This window comes from Pollachius pollachius (assembly GCF_949987615.1).
Source record: "Pollachius pollachius genome assembly, chromosome: 1".
NCBI lineage: Eukaryota > Metazoa > Chordata > Actinopteri > Gadiformes > Gadidae > Pollachius > Pollachius pollachius.
This window is the reverse complement of record NC_136934.1, coordinates 25,486,483-25,510,397: the sequence shown is the minus strand read 5'-3', so window position 1 is coordinate 25,510,397 and position 23,915 is coordinate 25,486,483. Positions and strand designations below refer to the sequence as shown.

Sequence of the window (23,915 nt, the reverse complement as noted above, 5' to 3'; positions counted from 1 at the left end):
TTTTTATTAAAACAGAAATGGGTATGTAGTTTGGATTCAAATTTTATGTATTGAAAATGTATTTTTACAATGTACAATGTACAGATTTGTCTTATAAATGTTGGCCATAGAAATCGCAATTCTTAAATATTATGCCTAAACTAAAACCTTTCTGTACTTGATATAACAGTTGATGTAGGCGGAAATCTCATTATTTTGGCCTGATTTATAGTAGTAGTATAGTATAGTAGTAGGAAATTGAAAAAAACGTTCATCTGTGTATATTTGATCATTTGTACAAAATGTTAAACTGGTGATGTTAATGATTTTTTTAACGTCGTACTCGTACTCACACTCAGTAGGCTATATTTAACATGTATTTCAACCTGTAAGGTACTGCAAGTGGTACATTATTCTGGAAATGGACACATTTAAAATAATAGAAAATATATAGATAAGAAAGAAATAATCAGTATTAGGCATAGGCAGCGTTGCTCTTTTTTTCTGTTATATATAAAATAAAAGGGGGCGCGGGCTACACGTCTCGTATGTGACGTCACGCTCCCTGCGACTGGCGTGGACAAGACCGACAAATTCCCCATCGGCATAACTGAAACTCTCCACATGCCCCGACTTATAATGGTTTTCACCTCTTTCGATGCTGTTATCCTCCCCTTGGAAAAAAAGCGTTGAAGTGGAGCAGAGAGATCGCCATGTAGTGGTGCTGACGTATATCATTCGCGTCGAGAGCAGCGAAGAGCTGTAGTTCACAAAGCGGCCTCACACAAAACCTAACATTATCAAACTTCTTCACGAAAATGTTTAGTTTTCTTTGAATGAAATATTATAATTTAAACCCACAAACAACATATGTGTAATCCAGGGCATATAAAGACTGGGACCAGAAAATAATTACTTTCTCTCCATTGAAACCCATTCATATTTTTCGATCTCATACGTCTCATCGGCTCTACCGGAAGGGGCGTGACTTCGCCACTCTATAGATTTTACTTTTCCAGGTCTCTTTTTCAAAATAAGAGCTATTTCGAAAGACAGCCATATTTATTTGTCTTTGGGCAAAGTTCCTCTAAGCAATTATGTATATATTTTATTTTTCGAAAGTGACACATAGAACTATAGATGCATATAAATGTCATTATTTTTTAACCAACCGCGGAACTAACCAGTCAGGCTGAGCCGAGCCGTTTCCGACATGGACGGTTTCCGAGCGGCAAAAGCCAAACGTACACTTCCCGTGTGTCACTTCTTGTGTGTCACTGCGTCTGTGCTCCGGGCTGCAGAGATGCTGAATGAAGAAAGACAAGTAACGGCTTGAGTTTGAGACAAAAGGAGGGGGCTGTATAATAATATCATAATATCTAGTTAGTAAACATTCTCCAAACAAAGAAGATAAAGGGATCTACAAGATGAAGCTTCTGAAGCCGAGCTGGGTCAGCCACAACGGTGAGGGTTTGAATCCCTTGTTCACAAGTTGGGCTTTTGTTGACGGCCACCTGACGGTCGCCTGCTTTATACTAACATTAATTTTGTGTTTTTTATTCATATGGTAGAAAATGTTAAGTTTTAAGCATGAAATTCCCATGCATTGTATGTTAATATGTGGACTGATAGCATGGTCTGTCTGTACAGTTGGCCCTGGCTCTTCTCTGTTTCCTCTGGCGTGAAGTTACCTGCAGAATGACCCTTTATTATGGAGCCCTTTAGCTAATTCGGATATTTTGATCACGCAATTTACTTTCAATGCATGCACATGTATTGAATCAGCTGTATAGACGATATACTTAAACTATTGGCGACGTCATTCAGATCAGTACTTGTTGTGACTATTGGTAACGTTAGGGTTAGGGTTACAGACTTTACAGCCTTAATGTGAGCAGTCTGACAGACTGGTCAGACTGCACAATGCACCAAACACTACAATTATATTGATCATACTTATCTCGCATTATAATATTTTCTGGTAATAAAAGTTGTGCTTTGTGTTGTGAAGGGAAACCAATATTTTCCGTCGACATACATCCGGATGGAACAAAGTTTGCGACCGGTGGACAAGGTACACACACGAACACTCGCACACACACGTCTTGTGCGTTACTTTTATCTATAAAAGGAGGCTGATTTGAGTTGTAAGTATATCCTGCTTTTCTTCGTATTTGCAGGAGAGGATTCTGGAAAGGTGATGATCTGGAACATGGCCCCCGTCCTGAGAGAGGACGATGAGAAGAAAGAACACATCCCAAAGATGCTTTGCCAGATGGACAATCACCTGGGTAACCGTGGTCCAGTATTATACCAAACTATATCCTATTTATATTCTATATTATCACTATTTTAGGCCTTATGTTTTTATACTTATACAATTTATACTTTTTATATATGATATTCATACTTTATACAATATATTCTATGAAGGCTTAGTGTTTCTTATATATATATAAATGGTAGGCCTATATATTGTTTGTACTATTTATGCTTTTTATACTTCATGCTGTTTATAAAGTATGACTTATGACTATCTTCTAACTTTTTAAAACTGTTATCACGTTATTGTAAAGTATCTAATGTGTGTGTGTGTGTGTGTGTGTGTGTGTGTGTGTGTGTAGCATGTGTGAACTGCGTGCGCTGGTCCAACAACGGCCTGTACCTGGCATCTGGGGGAGATGACAAGCTGGTCATGGTGTGGAAGCGAGCAGCGTATGTAACGATTAGTCTACCTACAAATTATTGTTAACACATTAAAATAAACAGTCAGCAATGACATCCAGTACTACATGATCTGTGTATACAGAACCCTACGTTTACTCACTAGTACATTCTCAGATATTAAATGTGTGCTGCCGCTCTAGATAATCTTACTATGAGGTAACAGACAGAAAGTGTTCTTTTGGACAAGATGTTTTTTCTATGATTAATATCTAACAAAAAAAGATATATCTATAATATCTAGAACAAATTTGTTTTCCAGGTTAATCGGCCCCAGCACAGTGTTCGGGTCCAGCAGTAAGTTGGCCAACGTGGAGCAATGGAGGTGTGTCACGATCCTAAGGAACCATACTGGAGGTAAACACACACATGTGCATACACGCAAGCACGCACACACACACTGCTCCTTTCACACATAAAGTTAACCTTTTGCAGTGTTTTCTGCAACTAAAATCCAATGTTTGTGTTTGTGTGTTCTCTTCCCAGATGTGATGGATGTGGCTTGGTCTCCTCATGATGTGTGGCTGGCGTCCTGCAGCGTGGACAACACCATCGTTATCTGGAATGCACGCAAGTTCCCAGGTAAGACCAATCAAACACATCGAGACAAACGCCTCAGAGCTCCAATGTTCAGTGGTTCCCATCCTTGCGGTCTGTTAGTTAGTTAATTTAATAATGTATTTGTTTTCCCATAAAATGAACTGATTATTAGCCTAAAGATGTATGTTGAAGCCGGGACTTAATATCCCTCTATTTATATTATATTGCCATATTTAACAGCTACCAAGACATTGTTAATTATAAATATGAAAAATAAAGTTTGTGGGATATGCATATCGGCATGGCAGGGGAGTGCTGACTTTTAACTGACTATATATATCTTATGGTACATTTTTTATTATTTTTTTTAGCCACGAGCGAGCTACTACACATCACTTAGTTCGGCACGATGCCTGTACGTTCAGACCTAAAAACAAGGTGGTTGGCTTCAGCCTAAACCATTATATATTCAGTTGGTTCTCTGCAGAGAAGCAAGGAATGTGTCCTGACTGACATGAGATGATATCGGTTTGGCTAACTCTCCCTGGGTTCACGTATACCTCTCCTAATGCCAGAGATGGTTAGCTGCCTGCGGGGCCACACTGGGCTGGTGAAGGGCCTGACCTGGGACCCAGTGGGGAAGTACATTGCGTCGCAGGCGGACGACCACAGCCTGAAGGTCTGGCGGACGGTGGACTGGCAGATGGAGACGGACATCACCAAACCCTTCAGCGAGGTCAGGCCCCCTGCTGAACATAGCTAGGTTACCACGGTATCTAGGGTTACCGCCTCACACAGACTGCCGCCTCTTCTCTCCATCTCTCTGTTTCTCTCTGGGGTCCCATGGGGTTGTGAGCACAGAATAACATTTGTTATTAGAATTAGTAAAGATGAATTACCACTGCTGGAGGAGTTGTTTAAAAGGGTAGTTTGGAATTTTGGACATAGGGCCTGATTCCCAAGTTAGTGTGTTGATAGAATAATGTTAGAAATAAAACCAACCTTGCATTACATTGCACTTTTAGGGACTTGCTGTGTCTCAGCAGCAGTGTTATATTCCTGGTAGTAGGCTACGGCAGCGGCGGACTGATACCTAGGTTAAATTCTGCTGCTGCTGAGATAGTAGTCCCTCAAAATGTGATGATTCATGTGATGTGAGGTTAGTTTTATTTCTAACATTATTCTATCAACACAGATATTTACATCTATAGTCTGGCGTTATAATTGATTTGCCTCGGGTGTACTGTGGAGTGGGTAAGACTGTTTTATTAGCAGGCTAGTATTGCCCATTACCGTGCGCTAGCCTAGCACGAGCAAACTCTGCAACTAGAAGGACTGAATGAAATGTGTTGAAAACTATCTCCAATGATAAAGAACACCAAGGCTAACTTGGGAATCGGGCCCTATGTCCAAAATTCCGAACTACCCCTTTAATATAACTTGCATGACTCTGTTCACATTTGTCATTTCCCAAACTCTAGCGTATATCTTTTAACATAGCCCACTCATATCTCTAACCTCTATTGGCTGCTCTCCTCCAGCAACACACAGCACCACAACTCCTCCACGTAGCGGTTTGAAATTGGAATCACCTTCACAATACAAGTTTGCTTTTCTTTTGGTTCAAGCACCAACCCCATACACGATAGACCTACACAATCCAACCTATCTACATAAAGATCCCTCTGTCTCATACATACAATATAAATTTTGACTCAAAGTGCTGCAGTCAATTTTGAATGGTCTGTAATAATATGTTAAACATTTGTATTGATAACAATATCTGATGGGCATGAGTGCTAGGTGGTCCTTGAACAGATACTGGACCTTGGTGCCCAGCGGTGCCTGCAGACTCATCTGACGCCCTGTCTCTGTCTCTCTATGTCCTCCTCTCAGTGCGGGGGGACCACCCATGTCCTGCGTCTGTCCTGGTCTCCAGACGGTCAGTACCTAGTCTCGGCCCACGCCATGAACAACTCTGGACCCACAGCGCAGATCGTGGAGCGCGACGGCTGGAGGACCAACATGGACTTCGTGGGCCACAGGAAGGCGGTCACCGTAGTGGTGCGTGTGTGTGTGTTTTGAAAAGATGAATGGCTTAAATCAAGTGAAAAGATTTGAACAGAGTTCAAAAGTCTAAATTGAGTAAACAATGTCAACATGCATATCATTTGAAAAATGTCAAATGTTGGAAGCAAATAAAGTGTTACAGTTAAACAAATAGTTCAAGTGATAAATTTAATGAACGAAGGTTAACGGTTGAAATTTGACCAAGTTACAAAGTCTGAAGTAGTTGAGGTGTCAGAGAATGGGCCGCCCATTGACTTCCATTCTAAAAAATGGAAGTTGACTTCCATTGTAAAAAATAAAATAAATAAAGTTTACAATATTTGAACAATGTGTGTTAGCAAGCGATTCCAAGCTAATCTGAACATTTTAAAAGTCGAATGCAGTTCGAAAATTGTGGAAGAAGTTTGGGTCCCAAAATTTGTACAGAATAATAAAGAAAGAAAGAATACCGCCTAAGAAGAACAATAGTGCTGCATGAAGCACTCACTTACTCAAGGAATGAAATTTGAATGAGATTAAAGATTTATTTATTTGAATGCAATAAATTAACTTTATTTAAGTCATTCTTTCCTTGTGATCACTTGTTAGAAGTCTTGATACCAAGTGAACAAACTTGACCGAAGCAACCGTGCCAATACGTCATCCCGCGTTCCTCGTCCGTTAGGGTTTTTTCAGTGCGTTCCACCAGGCCTGACCAGAATTCAAGGGGGAAACCATGTTGATTTTTCTCTCTGTCTCTGTGACTGTCTCCTGCCCAGTAGAAGTTCAACCCCAAGATCTTTAAGAAGAAGCAGAAGAGCAGCAGCTGTCCATACTGCTGCTGCGCCGTGGGCAGCAAAGACCGGTCCCTCTCCGTCTGGGTGAGACACACACAGACATAAATACATGCATATGCATATATACATAAATACATATGGATATGGATTCAACAAGGAATGCATAGATCAGCAGTATATGGCATCATCAAACCAAACAGTAGTGCCTACTTTATAACATAACATAATATATAAAATGGTCATGGAAACACATTCCTTGTTGAAGCAACTGGTCCCATATTTATTTCCCTTGTTTATTGAAACAACAAGGAATGCATAGATCAGCAGCATATGGCACAATTAGGTGACAGAGAAGCACAGTGAACCGAACGGGACAACATGAAATCAAAGTGTGACTGGGCTTTGTGTCTCCCGTTGTCTACAGTAATGAAATGAGGGGGTTGCTGTTTGGTAGCCATCTGATTTGTCTATTCCTGCCAATTGTCTCTTTAACATGTTCACTTGAGAGGCATTTGGACCCTGTGCGGGACCCACCACATTGTTGTCCTATGGAGAAAGTTCATTGAAATCCCTGTAGAACCATAGCTGGTTGTGTTCCCCTGCAGTGCTGGAGAACACAGCGGCCAACTTGGCAAAGGGCATGAGGTTAAACCAACTGAAGCAACTTTTACTGCACCTCACAATCTGCTTGCGTCAATTCACTTTATGTGGATATTTCCCCCTTGTTGATTCCAGTATATACTTCATTGATTTATGTCTATACATATTTCTACACACCCTTCACACATACACACGTTAGCTTAGCTAGCGTGTGTGTGTGTGTGTGTGTGTGTGTGTGTGTGTGTGTGTGTGTGTGTGTGTGTGTGTGTGTGTGTGTGTGTGTGTGTGTGTGTGTGTGTGTGTGTGTGTGTAGGGTCTCTATAAGTTGTTTGTGGCTTTCCAAAACCAACCATAGGCACAGAACTCTAGATCCAAATTAACCCCTTGTGTTTCTGTTTAGCAAACAAAAAGTGTTCTATTATGTTAATGTTTGTCACTTTGGTCTCCAGCTGACGTCTCTCAAGCGCCCTTTAGTGGTGATCCATGACCTCTTCGATAAATCCATCATGGATATCTCCTGGTGAGTTTACAAGTGTACTGCTGACACATTTTATATACTGACCCATATGACCCCTGCTGGCCACATATGGTACTGCACACTCTCCACACCAAAGGCCTCATAGAAACCCACAGAGGCTTCATGAGACCATCCAGATATTGAAGTTTGCAACTAGTGTGTGTGTGTGTGTGTCTGTCTCAGGACTCTTACAGGGCTGGGGATCCTGGTGTGTTCTATGGATGGTACCGTGGCCTACCTGGACTTCTCTCAGGATGAGCTGGGTGACCCCCTCAACGAGGACGAGAAGGTCAGTCCACCTGCTGACCTCTGACCGCACACAGGAGAAAGTTGTCTTCAGGGAGAGAGACAGAGTACATGTAGGGACGAGGTTATGGTGAACGAATGGGTCAAACACAGAACGCTCACCAGGTAGACCGCAGTTTGTGTCCTGTATTCATTTTAGACTTATTTTCAGGTAGGTTAGGTTTAGGATTAGGATTAGGCAGAAAGCCCTGAAGGCAAATTTCTCCCATGTGCCCACTCACCGGGCATGTAGCATTCACTTGCTGGTTGTTGATCAGTTCATGATTCACATTTTGTTGTGGACAATGGTCGCAACATCGGAACTGATGGAAGAGTTCTTAGAGAACTACTTCATAACGCTTTCTCTTGCCCTCTCTCTCTCTTGCCCTCTCTCTCTCTCGCCCTCCCTCTTCTCCTCCACCAGAACACCATCCACCAGAACATCTATGGTAAGAGCCTGGCCATCACCAGCACGGAGCAGCTCTCCAACACCGTCATTGAGAACCCAGAGATGTTGAAGTACCAGCAGGAACGCAGCGCCGCTGCCGCTACTGCCCAGAGCTCCGCCCACGCGGCCGCCGAGCAGGCCACGCCCAAGCTCACCAGCGTGGTCAACGGGGAGTCCCTGGAGGACATCAGGAAGGTACAGCATCAGTCAATAAATCAATCAATCAATCAAGAAGCATTCAATCAATCAGACATATGAAACTGTAATAGGCTGAACACACGCCCATCTAAATATTAAAAAGCTTAAATGGCTTCACACAAATTTATTAGGAAATGTATTTTTTATATGCATTTTTTTTATGCATATTGTATTTATAAAAAGATCTTGATCATCTTGCATAGTATCGTACAATGTTTAATACTGGCTGCTACAGTTTTAAAGGGAATTGGGCAGTTCTTGCATCACTTCTTGGGTTGTTTTGTCGATTTTATCCATGGTTGAGTACGAATGCAGCACTTCAAACAACCAAAGTCCCACACACATAACCATGGATTTAACATCCATGGATAAAAAACAACCATTCATAAAGCAAACCATGGTAAAATAAACCATAAATAAAACCAGCGAAGAAGTGGATGAAATTGTGTTTAGCAGCATATCAAAACAGTATCAGGACACATGCGTGGGCTTTGGTTATTTTAAATATCCGTACGACATTGAAAAAGACCAATGTACTTTTGCACAATCCACATTGTCATCAGAAGGTGTTCCTATAGGAGAGTCTGTTCATGTCTCTGTCTCATATGGGACCAGGGGCACATAATGGGGCTACCCACGCTAACTCATCATGATTTAACCAGGACCTCCCGTCATCAGAGGATCAAACGGTGTATAACCTCTTCATTTTCACTCGCTATTGCATTTCTTTAATCCTGCGAGAGCATGTCTGATGGGGATACTGAGGACGCATTCTGCAAGGTGTCACTGAAAAGTTGTAAAGGGGGTCAACGTGGTCAGAACAGGGTACCTGAAGGGATGGTTTGAGCTGGTAGCTGAAGGTCATTGGTTCGTGTTTCAGAACCTTCTGAAGAAGCAAGTGGAGACGAGGACTGCCGACGGGAGGCGACGCATCACACCCCTCTGCATAGCGCAGCTGGACACAGGGTAACACACACACACACACACACACACACACACACACACACACACACACACACACACACACACACACACACACACACACACACACACACTATATATTCCTAAAACCAACCTCTTCTCCCTCCTCAGGGACTTCTCGCCTGCCCTCTTCAACAGTGTTCCCATCATGCCCGGGGCCGCTGTCCCCAACCAGTTGACCCCCCAGCTGAGCTCTGACTCCAGCCAGGGACAGGCTACCTCCCTGGGGTTGAGGACACCTCACGACCCCCTGCTTGCATCCTGTGCCCCCAGCGGCTCCGCCAAGCCCCTGGAGGAGAACAAGGAAGGGTAGCTAACTCCCCTGACTATAGTCCTCTCTCCTTCCTCTGCAGATGTGCTGTTGTTCTGTCTATTACTACTCACTCCACGTTTGCGGTTCCTATTGTCTCTTCTTGTCTAGGTAGAAAGATAGATCCTTTTAATAATCCTTTACAGGAAATTACAGTGCCACTGTAGCTTCAAGAAAGACATAACACCTCAGATTTCCTCAGATAGCTTCCATACTTAATAAGCTAAAAATACAATAAATAAATACAAAAAAAGTGCAAAGTTATTTTTGGGCATTGTAAAGCCTTATAACAGCTGCTATACAAGACTTCCTGTATCTCTCGGTTTTGCACATTGGTGCAATCAGTCTCTGACTGAAGGTGCTGCTCTTGATCACCTTCAGGGCGTGGAGTGTTGTATGTGGGGTTGGTCATATTGAACCCGGTTTTTTCAGAGGTCTGGCCTCTGCCACCTGCTGGACTGTTTGTTGCTCAGCCAATCACTGAGCCAGCCTTCCTGATCAGCTTGTCCAGGCTGTTTTTGTCCACTGTTTTGGCCCCTTCTCCCCAACAGGCCCTTCTCCCATCCTCTCTTTCCCTCTTCTATTCTTCTACTTCTCCTGTCCTCCCTCCCACTTATCCTCCCAATCTCCTCTCCTACATCCCCTTCATCTCCCTCCTTCCTGCTCTCTTTTCCTACTTTCTCTTCTCACCTTCTCCCCTCACATCCTCTTATCCCTATTCTCTGGTTAATTTCCTTCCTCTCTCCCCCCTTCTTATTCCTCATCCCTTCTCCTCTCCCTTTAACCTTCTCTTTATCTCCCCGCTCTTCCTCTCCTGCAGATATAAGGCCAGTCTCCTGCTTGGCTCTGCCTCTAAGATAGAACCCATGAAAGCTCTCGACTCGAGGTTCACCGAGAGGTCAAAGGCCACACCAGGGATTACCTCCGCCATCACCTCCATAACGGGCATGACACCGCTAGATGGGTGAGTGATCAGCTTGAAATATTACCTGTTGTAAAGTGGGCAGCTTTCAGTTTAACCTTTTCAAGACTGGTAATCTCCCAGTAGACTTTGGTTGTACTGAGCAACACCCAGTATAACCATTATAGGAGTGTGGTATCAAATTACTGATATCAATATATCGGCCGTTATTCATAATGTAGATATCGTGGCCGTTGGATATATATATATATTGTGGTTTCCTGGGGACAAAGTAGCTCCTTGAGATTGGCTGCTCCCCCATCAGCAATGCTTGGGGCCACAGCAACATTAAAACCCGATGCTAAAGGAATTAGTTAGCCTTACAGGATGGTGCTTTTAACCTTCAGGACATGATATGACAACACATTTATTAAAAAAAAAAAAAATCTATCTGCAAACGTTTACGCCGATGCTGATATATCTGTAATAGTCAAATATCGGGAGATAAAATCAGCCACCCGATATATTGCTCGTGCTCTATTAGATTAAGTCCACCAACATTGCAATACGAAAATGAATAACAATTGAAATTATACTTCAAGTTTTTTGTGAGCATACATTGTCGAATATAAAAATGGCTGATTTTAAAGCTCCTTGAACGCAATTGATTCCAAGGCAACATTAATTTTAAATGCACCAAGGTCGATTTTTGGACAGCTCTAGACTGTCCAAAAATAGAGTTTAAACAATCCCAATCAGGTGTATTTGTAGTCACCATGCTAACTGTACTTGTTGTTGGAAAAGGCGTCGGCAATAGCCTGTAATAGACCTATGATTATGGCCGTCGGTTATATCTGATGACCGTTCAACTCGATAATAGTCGGCGCTACAAACCAACGTTTACTTGCACTACGGTTCATCAATTACATGAAATACATGAAAGTGGGCAGTTGCTAGTTTGACAGGTGCGTTTTTTGTTTTATTCGCCATATTTGCGTTGTATTAACGCGAATATAATGTGAACACAGCCTACTTGGCTATGTTCATTTTATGTTGTAGAATAAAATGTTTTTTACAACACGATGCGTTAGGATTTTTACACCCAGTACCATTACTCCCACTGGCATCACATATGGCTGGTCACTTTCACATTTGTCAATTACAATCTCATCAGCCACGTTGGACGGCCCAAAAAATAGCTAGTGGAAAAACTGTGTGGGAGTCTCTGTGCTTAACCAGTAGCTGTTTCCCAGTATAATAAGTAGAAGACTGGTTGTCGTCTCCCAGTATAACCAGCTGACTCCCAGGATCACCCATATCAAAACTGTCCCTTTGACATTTCACTGCCTACGTGTTTGCATGTGACTAATCAAACGTGTTTAATGTTGAATGTGTGTGGCAGCAGGTTGAAGGACAGCGTCTCCACCCTGAAGTCTAAAGACGAGTCGAGCAGCGACAGCGAGGACAAGACGGCCAACATCAACAAGAACCTGTCCTTCACCAAGCGCAAGGCGGAGCTGATGATGGAGGGGGGCGAGGTGGTGGAGAAGAGGAAGAAAGGGCGGCCCCGGAAAGACAAGATGGCCGTGTCTATGGCCCCACCCTTCCCCCAGGCCACTCCCCCCTCCGACAGAGACACAGGCAGGGTCACCGTGTCTCCTGCTGCCGTTTTAAAACTCCCAACCCCCAGCCTACAGAAGAGCTTCAGCCTCCAGGTGCGACCCACTCCTTCCATTATATTCCATATATCATATTGGGGATGATATATACCAAATATATTCTATGTTGCTGTTGTATATTAATAAATATGTTTATAAATGTATATAGTAAGTGTATAGCAACATGTAGCAACAAGCAAAATGTTTAACGTGCAAAAAAACAGCAAATATTCATAGTTGGATCAGCCCACTAAGCTCTTGTGTGTGTGTGTGTGTGTGTGTGTGTGTAGGTGAGTACGGAGCCCTCTGTCTTCCTGGAGGTGGAGAACGAGGTCTCACAGGTTGCTGGTTCGAAGCTCAGCCAGATCAGATGTTCCAGAGATGGGAGAGACTGGGACACACTGCTGCCTTGCTCAATCCTCACTGCCACTGGCAGCAGGTGGGTGGAAGATCATTCATATCATATCACTGATTATTTTTTATTATAAGGCTGTTCTCGGAAGTAGAGGACTGTAATGGGAAATAAAGATAGGAATAGTACCAAAGAATAATACATATAAATACGCAATCAATCCAAAAATAAATGTAAACATTATGGACCGTTGAGGTAGACATTAAATGGTATATGCTACATTATTGAAACCATACATTATTTCTGTGGTGACAAAGCAAGACACAATTGTAATCATCTTATTTTTCTTTTTATCATTATTCTTCCTCCTTATTTTCCTAATGATCTACGCCTTCAACTTTTGAGGTATTTGCACCAATAACTACCAAAGTCGGGCATATATCAATACAATGCAGTGATATTAAAGGTCCCATGGCATGAACATTTCACTTTAGGAGTTTTTCTAACGTTAAAATGAGGTCCCCCAGTAGCTAGAAATGGCTTTAGGTTTAAAACGAGCACTAGGTATCCTGCTCCGCCGTTGAAAAATTAAAACTCAGACACTCCGATTTCAAATTTGGCCCCCTATGTCGTCATAAGGGGCTAAGTTACCTCCCCTTTCCCTGCCTTGCCCGCCATGAGCATTTGGCTTGCCAATGAGACAATGATCTACGACCGCGCCACGTGTGTGTGTGTGTGTGTGTGTGTGTGTGTGTGTGTGTGTGTGTGTGTGTGTGTGTGTGTGTGTGTGTGTGTGTGTGTGTACACACACTGTTGTACACTTCTTTGTTATTTGGATAGAGATAGACCGATATGTTTTTTTCAGGGCCGATACCGATTATTAGTAGTCAAGGGGGCCGATAACCGATATTTGGAGCCGATATTAATTTACAGAAAAAGGGAAAATATTGGCGTCAAATTTTTGAATGATACAAACTCCAACACTTAACTTCATTTCAATGCCTTTAAGCATATGTTTAATAAACACAACAGCTTATCAGATTTGCAACATAACACAATTTAAACAAATAAATGGCTCCCTAAAATTTTCCTTAACTGAACTGAAATGTTAATCTTTTACTTATCTTTCTTTTAAGTTCAAACAAAAACAAAAAGTGCAGGGTGTTCTAATGAAGTTAACTGACAATTTAAATAAATAAATAGTTCCCTAATTAAACAGCCATTATTGCCCGACAGTTTTCTCTCAGACAGACTGTGCTTTGCTGTCAGTTTCTGCAGCTCCTCATGTGGCTCACACACACACACACACACACACACACACACACACACACACACACACACACACACACACACACACACACACACACACACACACACACACACACACACACACACACACACTATTTTCTAGCCATCCCCTCATCGTGCTTCCCTGCAATAAAACTAACTGAATTTTACTCTCTCTCTCTCTCTCTCTCACACACACACACACTTCTTACTTTTATCACTGACTATTTCCCTATCAATATTATCAGCAACCTTGTTTCAAGTGATTAAACCGTAAAAAAACACTAAATAGCCTACAGCTTCTTCACATATAATCAGTGTTTATCATAGGAACAGACAGCTGCTGCTAACGTATTGGGCCTCACAGTACCGTATTTTCCGCACTATAAGGCGCACTTAAAAGCCGGTAATTTTCTCAAAAAACGACAGTGCGCCTTATAATCCGGAGCGCCTTATATATGGATCAATTGGTTAAGTGGTTGATCCATACTGGTTGTAAACGGCGCTCTGTCAAAATGTTTCAGTATGAAAAACCAATAAAAACAATTTAATAATAAAATGTTTCACTACGACTACGATAAAGCCACGCCGCTTGCAGCATTACGGCTATCGTAGTCAGTGCACACAGCATTTTACTGCGCTTACTCACAGTCCCAGTATCTCACAGTATCACACTCACAGTATCTTCTATGCTATGCGCCTTATAATCCGGTGCGCCCTATTTATTAAAAAAGTTCTAAAATAGGTCATTCATTGAAGGTGCGCCTTATAATCCGGTGCGCGTTATAGTGCGGGAAATACGGTAACTTAGTAGTCGTGAGTTGTAGAGTTTTGCTACAGTCTAGAGTGAGCGTCTAGAGCCAGAGAAGGAGAAAGCGGAACGCTGGGCTAACGTTACGCTAAAAGCTTATCAGCCTTCACCTTAAACCCTAAGGGCTCGAGGGGCTCCGTCGTTACGCAGTTGGATAGCGTATTACGCAGTTGTAGAAGTATAACCACTGCTTAACGTGCTTCCCTGCAATAAAACTGGACTGAATTGAGTTTATTAGGTTTTTACTCTCTCACTCACACAGACTTCCACTATCACAGACTATTTCCGTATCGATATTGTAAGCAACCTTGTTTCGAGTGATTAACAGGCATGCCTGGATGGACTGCGAGCGAGCAGAGCTGCCGCTTATGTTTATATAACGTTAATGGGCTCACAGTAATGTTACTAGTAGTTGTGAGTTGTAGAGGACTGGGATGTTTATTACAATTTCGGGAGAGTCTGCTGCCTTAACCTACCTCGAAACCAAACCAGACAAAACCTTTTCTCCTCTCCGCCATGTGTGTGTGAGCACTGTGCATGCACAGCTTTCACTGCTGATTGGCTGTTACCCGTCGTGGCTCTGCGTGAAACCAGAGCATGTAACCAATCAGATGGTGCTGTGGGTGGGACAATGCTGGAGACAGCGTAGTGACAGCAGACAGAGAGGCGCGGCTGCATCAGAGCCAAAATAACCCAGTTTGATTGATCTCTTATCGGCCGTCGGATCAAAAAAAAAAGGCTGATGCCGATATGCGTCAAAATGCCGAATATCGGCGCTGATAATCGGCCCGGCTGGTAACCGGCCCGGCCGATAACCGGTCGATCCCTAATTTGGATAACCGTTCTGCTGTTGGTGTTATTGCGCATAACACGTCGGTTTCTCTGACGTCTCTGGTATTTCCACAACGAGACTTGTGGGGGTTATCTCAGCCATAGTTGAGAAGGAACTGGGGGAAAGGAACTTTGGCTTTGACTCCCTTAAGTACATGAACTGCGACATGGAGGAGAAAGGGATTGTTGCCCGCGATTGTCTCCTGCCGGAGCCCCGCTGCAGAGGCACCACCGCAGCGAGGCACCACCGCAGTGAGGCACCTCGGCAGCGGGCAGCGGGGCTCCGGCGGGAGACAATCGCAGGCAACAATCCCTTTCTCCTCCATGTCGCGGTTCAGTCTACTTCAGATTGATGTGGAAGTGGAGGGTTATTTCAGCCATGATTGAGAAGTAATTGGGGGAATGGAACTTAGGCTTTGACTCCCTGAAGTACATGAACCTTGACATGGAGGAGAAAGGGATTGTTGCCCGCGATTGTCTCCCGCCGGAACCCAGCTGCCTGCTGCCGAGGCACCACCGCCTCGGCAGCAGGGCTCCGGAGGGAGACAATCGCGGGCAACAATCACTTTCTCCTCCATGTCGCAGATCAGTGTACTTCAGATTGTTGTGGAAGTGGTAGAACCGGAGACGTCGGAGAACCCGACACAGTCATTTAAGATTCATAATATCGTCTGGAGGCGCACACAGCTTTTGGCCGTGATAATATATATTAAATGATATAGATATCTATGTATAATTATGATATTATTCAGATATAGAGCTCCAAGACTCCCGCCGGAGCACCGCAGTGGTCTAGAATATTTACAGAACACGGCCAAAAGCTGTGTGCACCTTGTCATTGCGATACATCTACTGTAAACACGAGCGCCTGGCACCGTGGTCGCAAGCTGCTTAGGGCCACACCCCCACCCTCAACCTTGACCCGCCTCTAAATAACGGCACTTTGTGGAAAGCTCATTGTGGGACTTGCTCGTAGTGGCAGTAATTCTGGAACAAGGCTCAATTTCTTGAACGTCTTCAAGTACTGTATTAGGGGCCCACTGACACCTGACAAGCATCCATAAAGTAGAATGCCATGGGACCTTTAGTATTTGACATGGAATGTGAATGGAGCTAAAATCAATTAAATCGATTAATAATAATATTTATCATGGAAGGTGAATCGCCTGTTAGCAGGCCTCCGAAAAGTAAAGGACCTCTTCGGCAACATTTGGAAAATTCACATGCAGTGACATCTCTATTTAGTGTGGTTGCAAAGCAAGCCTCACTATTGTTATCATGTGTCTTATTAGTGTGTTTGCAAAGCAAGCCACACTATTGCTATCATGCGTCAGATTTGTATTATTAGGTGAGTACTTCATGCAGCGCTCAACTATTTATTTGTCTTTCTTTCTTTATTATTATTCTCTAAAAATGTTGGGACCATACTCCTTCCACAACCACCTAGAGACTCCATTCCACTTTTAAAATGTTCATATTAGCTCGGAATCGTGCACTTCTACTTTTCGAACAAAAATAAAATTCCAACTTTATAACCTTAAATTTTACAATGGAAGTTAATGGGGGGGGGGGGTTGAAGAAGCCATCCGCCCATTCTCTGACACTACTTTAGACTTCATAACAATTTTTTACTGTTAAATTATGTTCAAACATTTAACAAATCAACACAATTGTATCTTCACGTTTAACTCTTCACTGTATTTGTTTCCAACCAGTTTACATTGTTTACTCCATTTTTTTCTCTTCACATCTTTGCACTTGATTCAAGCAGCATTTCTTTACGTCTTATACTACAGGGCTTTACTAAAACATATTTTCAGCCTCACTTTGCATTACAGAATTTTGTAGTTATTAGTGTGGTTCCATAGCAAGCCACACTAGCCTTGTTTTTTATTGTTATTTTTTGTTCCGCCCTTCCACCAGTGATGTCATCGCTGTGGCGTGCGAGGACAGGATGTTGTCTGTTTTCTCTTCATGTGGGCGCCGCCTACTTCCTGCCATGCAGTTAGCCACGGCCCCCTCTGCCCTGCACTGCTCCGGGCATTATGTGATGGTGCTGACATCAGGGGGAGCGGTTTTCGTCTGGTGAGGTCATCATTCACGCACACACCTCCTCTGCATAACACGCCCCTCCTCATCTTTATAGAGCCTTCCTAGACGTCTCTCTCCTCTCTGTTTCTCGTCCCAGATCACATTCAAGGAGGCAAGCAGTAGCAGTAAGAAAGACGAGCAGTAGAAAAGGACAAGTTAGAAAAAACGTCCTGTTAGGATTCACTGATGTATGCTTGGGCACAAAGACGATTTGCAGCCCATTGAGCTTCTGGTTGAGCAGCTGAAACCATTTGGCCATTGGTACAGCGATCGAGGAGAGAATTGGGAGATTTTAGCAGGGAGCATGAGTTTAATTAGTTTAGGCAGATGTTTGAAATCCAGCCGCTGATGTGTCCTCAGTACCCAAGACGATTTGGAGGAAGCTTAAGTCTTTTCTCTAGCTTACTGCATGTTGGAACAGCAGATAGAATGGAGGGGATCACATCTGGAGAAGTGAAGAGGAGGTAGGATGGAGGACCACCTGGTTGATCTTATGTCTTGCGTTGCATTTCCAGGGACGTCCAGAAGCAGACGGCAACGGTGAAGAACCAATCGCTGCAGGCCATCATCCCAGGTCTTAACCTCAAATACAGCGACTCCCAACATATCCCTGACCCCATCAAGCCATCCAACAGAATCCAAAAAGTTATGATGTCGATTTAAATGGTTGACAGGAATATCATACTGGCTCTCGATTGTTTTATCTGTCTCTAGTTGGTGACATCACCGTCTCCCAGACTCTGCTGACCCAGCAGGGGGTGCCGGTGGTGGCTCTGACCAACGGGAAGTCCTACTGCTTCAGCTCGGCCCTGGACACATGGTGAGACACTAAGTCAAAGCTCACTTCATCCTTGGAGAACAGCAACACAATACCAAGTGCTTACCAAGTCAAAGAAGCCAATAACTAGAAAATGTTTTACAGTAGGCCCAAGAATCACATGATAGATTTAATGGAGCAAACAAAAGTATAAAGTGAAATGTCTCTGTCTCTCCCTCAAAGGGCTCTGATAGCAGATAAAGCCGACTCATTGGTTCAGTGTGCAGACTTCAGGAGCTGCCTGACTGCCCATGATGCACCTGTTCCTTCTGGACCACTGGGGGTCATGCAGGGTCGTAACCTCAAGTAGGACACAGACACACACACAATCATCAGTCACAAAAATACTTCTACTTTTTAGAGATGAAACCATGGTTATTAATGAGTCTCTCTCTCCCACTCTCTAGTGGGGGTCGTCTGGTCTCCCGTCTCTCCACCGCTCCCCACCAGCTCCAGCAGTCCCTCACCTCCTCCTTCCTGGAGTGCCAGCTGGCCTCCGCCCGTGTGCTGCTATCCCCCCAGGAGTACCGCTACTGGCTGCTCATCTATGCCCGCTTCCTCGTCACAGAGGGTAAGCTGGCAAGCTTGTTAAGGAGGGTTGGTGAGCTAGCTCGTTAGGGAGGGTTGGTGAGCTAGCTCGCTAGGGAGGGTTGGTGAGCTAGCTCGCTAAGGAGGGTTGATGAGCTATCTCGTTAAGAAGGGTTGGTGAGCAAGCTTTTTAAGGAGGGTTGGTGAGCAAGCTTGTTAAGGAGGGTTAGTGAGCAAGCTTGTTAAGGAGAGTTGTTGAGCTAGCTCAATAAGGAGGGTTGGGGAGCAAGCTCGTTAAAGAGGGTTCGGGAGCAAGCTCGTTAAGGAGGGTTGACGAGCTAGCTCGTTAAGGAGGGTTGTTGAGCTAGCTCGTTAAGGATGGTTGGTGAGCTATCTTGATAAGGAGGGTTGTGAGCTAGCTCGATAAGGAGGGTTGGTGAGCTATCTCGATAAGGAGGGTTGGTGAGTTATCTCGTTAAGGAGGGTCTGTGAGCTAGCTCATTAGGGAGGGTTGGTGAGCAAGCTCGTAAGGGAGGGTTGGTGAGCAAGCTCGTAAGGGAGGGTTGGTGAGCAAGCTCGTAAGGGAGGATTGGTGAGCAAGCTTGTTAGGGAGGGTTGGTGAGCAATCTCGTTAGGGAGTGTTGGTGAGCTAGCTTGTTAAAGGTAAATTCCGGTATTTTGAACATTGAGCCCCCTTTCTGGTTCGTCTAGGATGAAATAGAGTGGTTAACACAGTTTCGCTACGATACTTGATGAGGAACATCAACGAACACCACTAACCACTCGATGAGTTTCACATTTCTGAAAACAAACGTCAAGGAGTGTTTGTGAATGCCCATAGCCAGTCATTGTGAAGCAGGCAGGGGCGATTCGAAATTAGCCAAATACTCGAGACAGGACCAATATCAAAATTTCGGTGTTAACAACTCTATTTCATCCTAGACAAACCAGAAAGGGGGCTCAATGTTCAAAATACCGGAATTGTCCTTTAAGGAGGGTTGGTGAGCTAGCCCGTTAGGGAGGGTTGGTGAGCTAGCTCGTTAGGGAGGGATGGTCAGCAAGCTTGTTAGGGAGGGTTGATGAGCAAGCTCGTTAGGGAGGGTGGGTGAGCCAGCGCGTTAAGAAGCCTTTATTAGCTATCTGATTGAGCTAGAAGTTGCATCAGGAAGTGAATGCTACTTATTGCCCAACTATGTAATACAATTAAACAAAGGCAGGGCACTTTTGGTCAATTCAGAAAAAAGGCAACTTTCTTGGCACAGCCTGAGATTTATTTAGTACCAATATTTCTGCTGACAAATTCTGATTGACTAGTTATGTTGTGTGTGTGTGTGTGCGTGCGTGCGTGCAGGCTCCGAGTACCGTCTCCGAGAGTTGTGTAAGGAGCTGCTGGGACCTGTCCACAAATCAGCTGCTTCCTCCTGGGAGCCCACCACTCTGGTACCCGTCTCTTTACCATCTCTCTCTCTACCTGTCATTTTACCCGTCTGTCTCTACCCCTCTGGTGATGTCTATCTGTTTTTCTCGACCTGTCTATCTACAGATCTACCTGCCTCTCTCTATATGTCACTCTCTGTCTTTCAACCTGTCTGTCTAGGGATGTGTTATGTAACATGGTATTAAACAGGCCCTGGGGCTGAATAATTACATTCTGTGGTATCGATAAGCTGCTATCACTATCTAAGAAATTAAGCTATCACTATCTTTTCATTCAGCTTTCACTATCTTTTAGATCAGGTGTTTTCAAATTGGGTGAATGTGAGCCTTCCCTTAGAGTAGGTAAGGACAGCCGAGCCCCCCCCCCAAAAAATATATATTCCCGTCCGCCTGACCTAACACGCCTCTTCAGTAAATGCCATCTTTTGTGTGTTCCAGGCAATGATGACTTTCAATAACTAATCAAATGTAAATGTTTTTTAATATTGTATTTGAAGACATTTTATTTCCACAACTTTTTTAAAAGTGCATTCATAAACGATTCTTTGCAACAGCAAATAATTTCCAACTTCATGCAGGCCTAATTGAGGCTACTTTTAAAATCACTGAACATCAGTAGGCCTATCCACAAGTAAACAAAACAAAGCTACAACCGATGACACCCGACGGCTGAAATCGGCGCTGTGTGTCTGGGCCTTAAGCGCACATTTGAAGTAGATGCACATCGTCTCGAAAGAAATCAACACAATGGACAGCTCTCGGATCAATGAACGACAACGGCATGTTATGAGATCGAACAGATTCACATATTTTCATCAAATTTGTTAACGATTTCAGCCACATACAACCACAGATTTAAACCTCAAACAAAATGCGCCATACTCGCATCATTTGCACTACGAGCAGCATCAACCCTATGGCCCAACCAATTTATGAATTCAAGACACAACTTTGACCTTCAATTTAATCGTCCATATCAGTGATAACAATAAGGCCTCGCTTTTGATTGCAGAGGTGTTCGATGCGGGGCTGCACTGCAGAGAGAAATAAACGCAAGTCGTCCTCCACCTGCAGCCTTGATCTGTATTTGTTTTTAATCAGGGTCAGTGCGGAAAACCCACACTCACACAAGTAGATTGAGGTGAAGGGGATTAGGACTTTCATAGCCTTTGTGGAGATCTGGGGGAACTCGCTCTCCACAGAACCAGAAACGCATTCAGGATCATATTTCCTACGTTTTTTCTCCTCCCTTAATGCTGACTTCTGGTGACTTGGGACAAGGAAACGATGCATTTTAAAACTAATACAAGCACGCACAATTACCGATATCAATAGAGCTGCATACAGATGTGTATCTTTTCTTTGCGTGTTGCGTGTCGCGCCTCCCCTGTGGCTCTTTGATAAAAAAGAATATCTAGCCCAGTGGTTTTCAATAGGTGAGGCGCGCCTCCCCTGGGGGGCGCCAAAGAGCCACAGGGGAGGTGCGCCTCACCTGTTGAAAACCGCTGGGCTAGATATTCTTTTTTATCATTATATAACTTGCATAAAGATGCATTTGGGCTATTTCTGACTAGGTTGCGGCAGATCTTCAAAGTAGGTCGCCCACCAACAAGCCACCAAGTGTGGTGTAGTAGAAAGTGATTCCAGTTTAATGTCAGTGGATAAAGGTTGGGTGCAGTGCTGGAGGTTATATCATGGCTGTATGGAAGCATGTGGTTAAGCGCTGTCACCACCCACCCAAGTTACAGTAAAGACATACCCCTCTGAAAGAAAAAAAATCACAATTCCGTGAAACAATGTATGTGTTCATTCATTAATTTATTTCATTCTGGAGTACAATTAACATTCTTCGAAAGATGTGTTGTTCTTAATTTGTATTTTTTCCTTCTGAAAGAACCGATAAGAGTACTATTAGGGTACCGGATCGATAAGCAGTATCGAATATTAGTAGTATTGTTAAAGTCTTAGTGATACCCATCCCTATGTCTGTCTCTCTACCCCTCTGGTGATGTCTACCAGTCTCTCCCATGACCTGCCTGTCCATCTACCTGTCGTCTCTCTCTCTCTCTCTACCTGTAGTTCTCGCTACATTCTAACCTGTCTCTCACTACCTGTATGTTTCTCTACCTGTCTCTCTCTCTCGACTGGTCTGTCTCCCTTCCATTTTGGTGCCGGTCTTTCTGTCTAAACGTCTGTCTCTGGTGCCTGTGTCTGTCTAAACGGCGGTCTCTGGTGCAGGGACTCCACAAGCGGGATCTACTGCGGGAGGTGTTGCCGGTCATCGGCCAGAACCTCCGCTTCCAGAGAATCTTCACAGAGTACCAGGACCAGCTGGAGCTGGTCCGAAGCAAATGACACACACAAAAACACGTGCAGACACACGCTCACACACCATGGACTATGTGTGGACTGACTCGATCAATGAGACACGGCCGGAGTGAAGCATTTTTTCAATTCAAACTTTTATTTGAGTTCCTGGTTTCCGAGGAGGAGGATGATGATGGTGGGAGGATGAGGAGGAGAACCTACGATGAGGACTAAAGGAGCACTTTGTTTAACTATCTCTATGTGCCACCTGGAGAGATTCAAAGTGCACTTAAAGCTGTTGTTGAGGATGTTGAGTTCTTCTTAAATTCACTGTATGCCATATCATCGTCACGCTGAAGAACACGTCTGTCTACTGCTTGGCCACGCCTCTGCGTATGACATCTCCCCAGAAGTGCATCCTGAGAGTAGTAAACCAAGAACTATGATGACAATCTCCCTCCTCTAGTCCCGACCAGCTGGCTCTGATGATGTTTCCTCCTCCACCTAGCAGGTGTAGTCTCGCCTAAGTCTAACATCCAACATCCAACCTCTGACCTTTAACCTCTGAGCTCCGACCCTATGGAGCGGTTGCAAGTGTTCATATAACTGTTGTTTCTTAGGAAAACACAAAGATGTTAACTGATCAGGACAATATATTGATAAGAGAAGGAAATCCTCAGATTTCCTTCTAGCACAATGCACATACAGGCACTAAAGTACAGCTGCCTATGGTACTGTATGGTGAAGAGATGGAACACAATGTCAGAGACAGACGGACGGAGGGACAGACTGCTACACAGCCAAGGTTTTGGCTGAGGTGGACAGCCTGTGTTCTTTCTTACTCATTTCTTAGTGTTAAAATAAGTATCAATTTTCTATCAAAAAGAATCATGAAATGACAACTTCCACTGCTCTTGTTTTAGTTTTCTGTGGGGGGGTGGAAATTGAAAAATAAATGTTGCTGAAATTGTGTGGGTTTGTATGCATGTTGAAATGTCTTCTACGGATTATGCTTGGCTTAGCGGTGACCACTAGCCTACAACCACAGTACAATAAACAAACCATCTGATGACAGTAATATGAAGTATAAACGACAGGAAAAGTGTAAGGTAAATCCGATATTATATAAATATTATTTTGTATGATAAGGGCTATATGTAGGTCTTCGTAAGATTTAAAAAAAAAAATGGAGGTGCTTTGTCAGTTCTTGAAAACATGACGTTTCAGACGCTTCTCTGTCTCATCAATTAACTTAAACTCCTCAGGTGTGTCACCTGTTGGCCACCACGCGTCTTTGTCTAATCAATTAACGTAAATTAACTCAAGCGCAGCCCCAGCTCGTAGTGGACGTTTACAGACGCGCAGGGGTGTGGCGCGCCTCGGGTGATTTGCTTAGAAGGAACAGTTAGCTCTCTGTTGGGCGATAAGCGGTTCTAGAAAGAACAGTTCGCTCTCTGTCGGTCGGCG

At 43.8% G+C, this 23,915-nt stretch overlaps 1 protein-coding gene across 2 annotated transcripts; it reads left to right on the top strand.

The window, feature by feature from the left end:
* The first annotated feature begins 1,262 nt into the window (after positions 1-1,262).
* Positions 1,263-23,420, top strand: hira (histone cell cycle regulator a). 2 transcript variants are annotated; one of them, XM_079729248.1, is made up of 24 exons: positions 1,263-1,443; positions 1,991-2,053; positions 2,160-2,270; positions 2,604-2,694; positions 2,966-3,060; positions 3,190-3,285; positions 3,819-3,979; positions 5,140-5,307; positions 6,075-6,173; positions 7,139-7,209; positions 7,390-7,495; positions 7,916-8,134; positions 9,018-9,103; positions 9,230-9,427; positions 10,249-10,392; positions 11,735-12,044; positions 12,278-12,426; positions 17,192-17,353; positions 17,875-17,933; positions 18,074-18,179; positions 18,360-18,482; positions 18,584-18,747; positions 20,056-20,144; positions 22,380-23,420. In XM_079729248.1, the coding sequence occupies exons 1-24, from the start codon at positions 1,407-1,409 to the stop codon at positions 22,494-22,496; spliced, it is 3,024 nt and encodes a 1,007-aa protein (XP_079585374.1). In that variant the 5' UTR covers positions 1,263-1,406; the 3' UTR covers positions 22,497-23,420. The 2 variants fall into 2 exon arrangements, with proteins under 2 accessions (XP_079585374.1, XP_079585373.1); XM_079729247.1 differs by having other exon boundaries at positions 11,732-12,044.
* Positions 23,421-23,915: the final 495 nt, after the last annotated feature.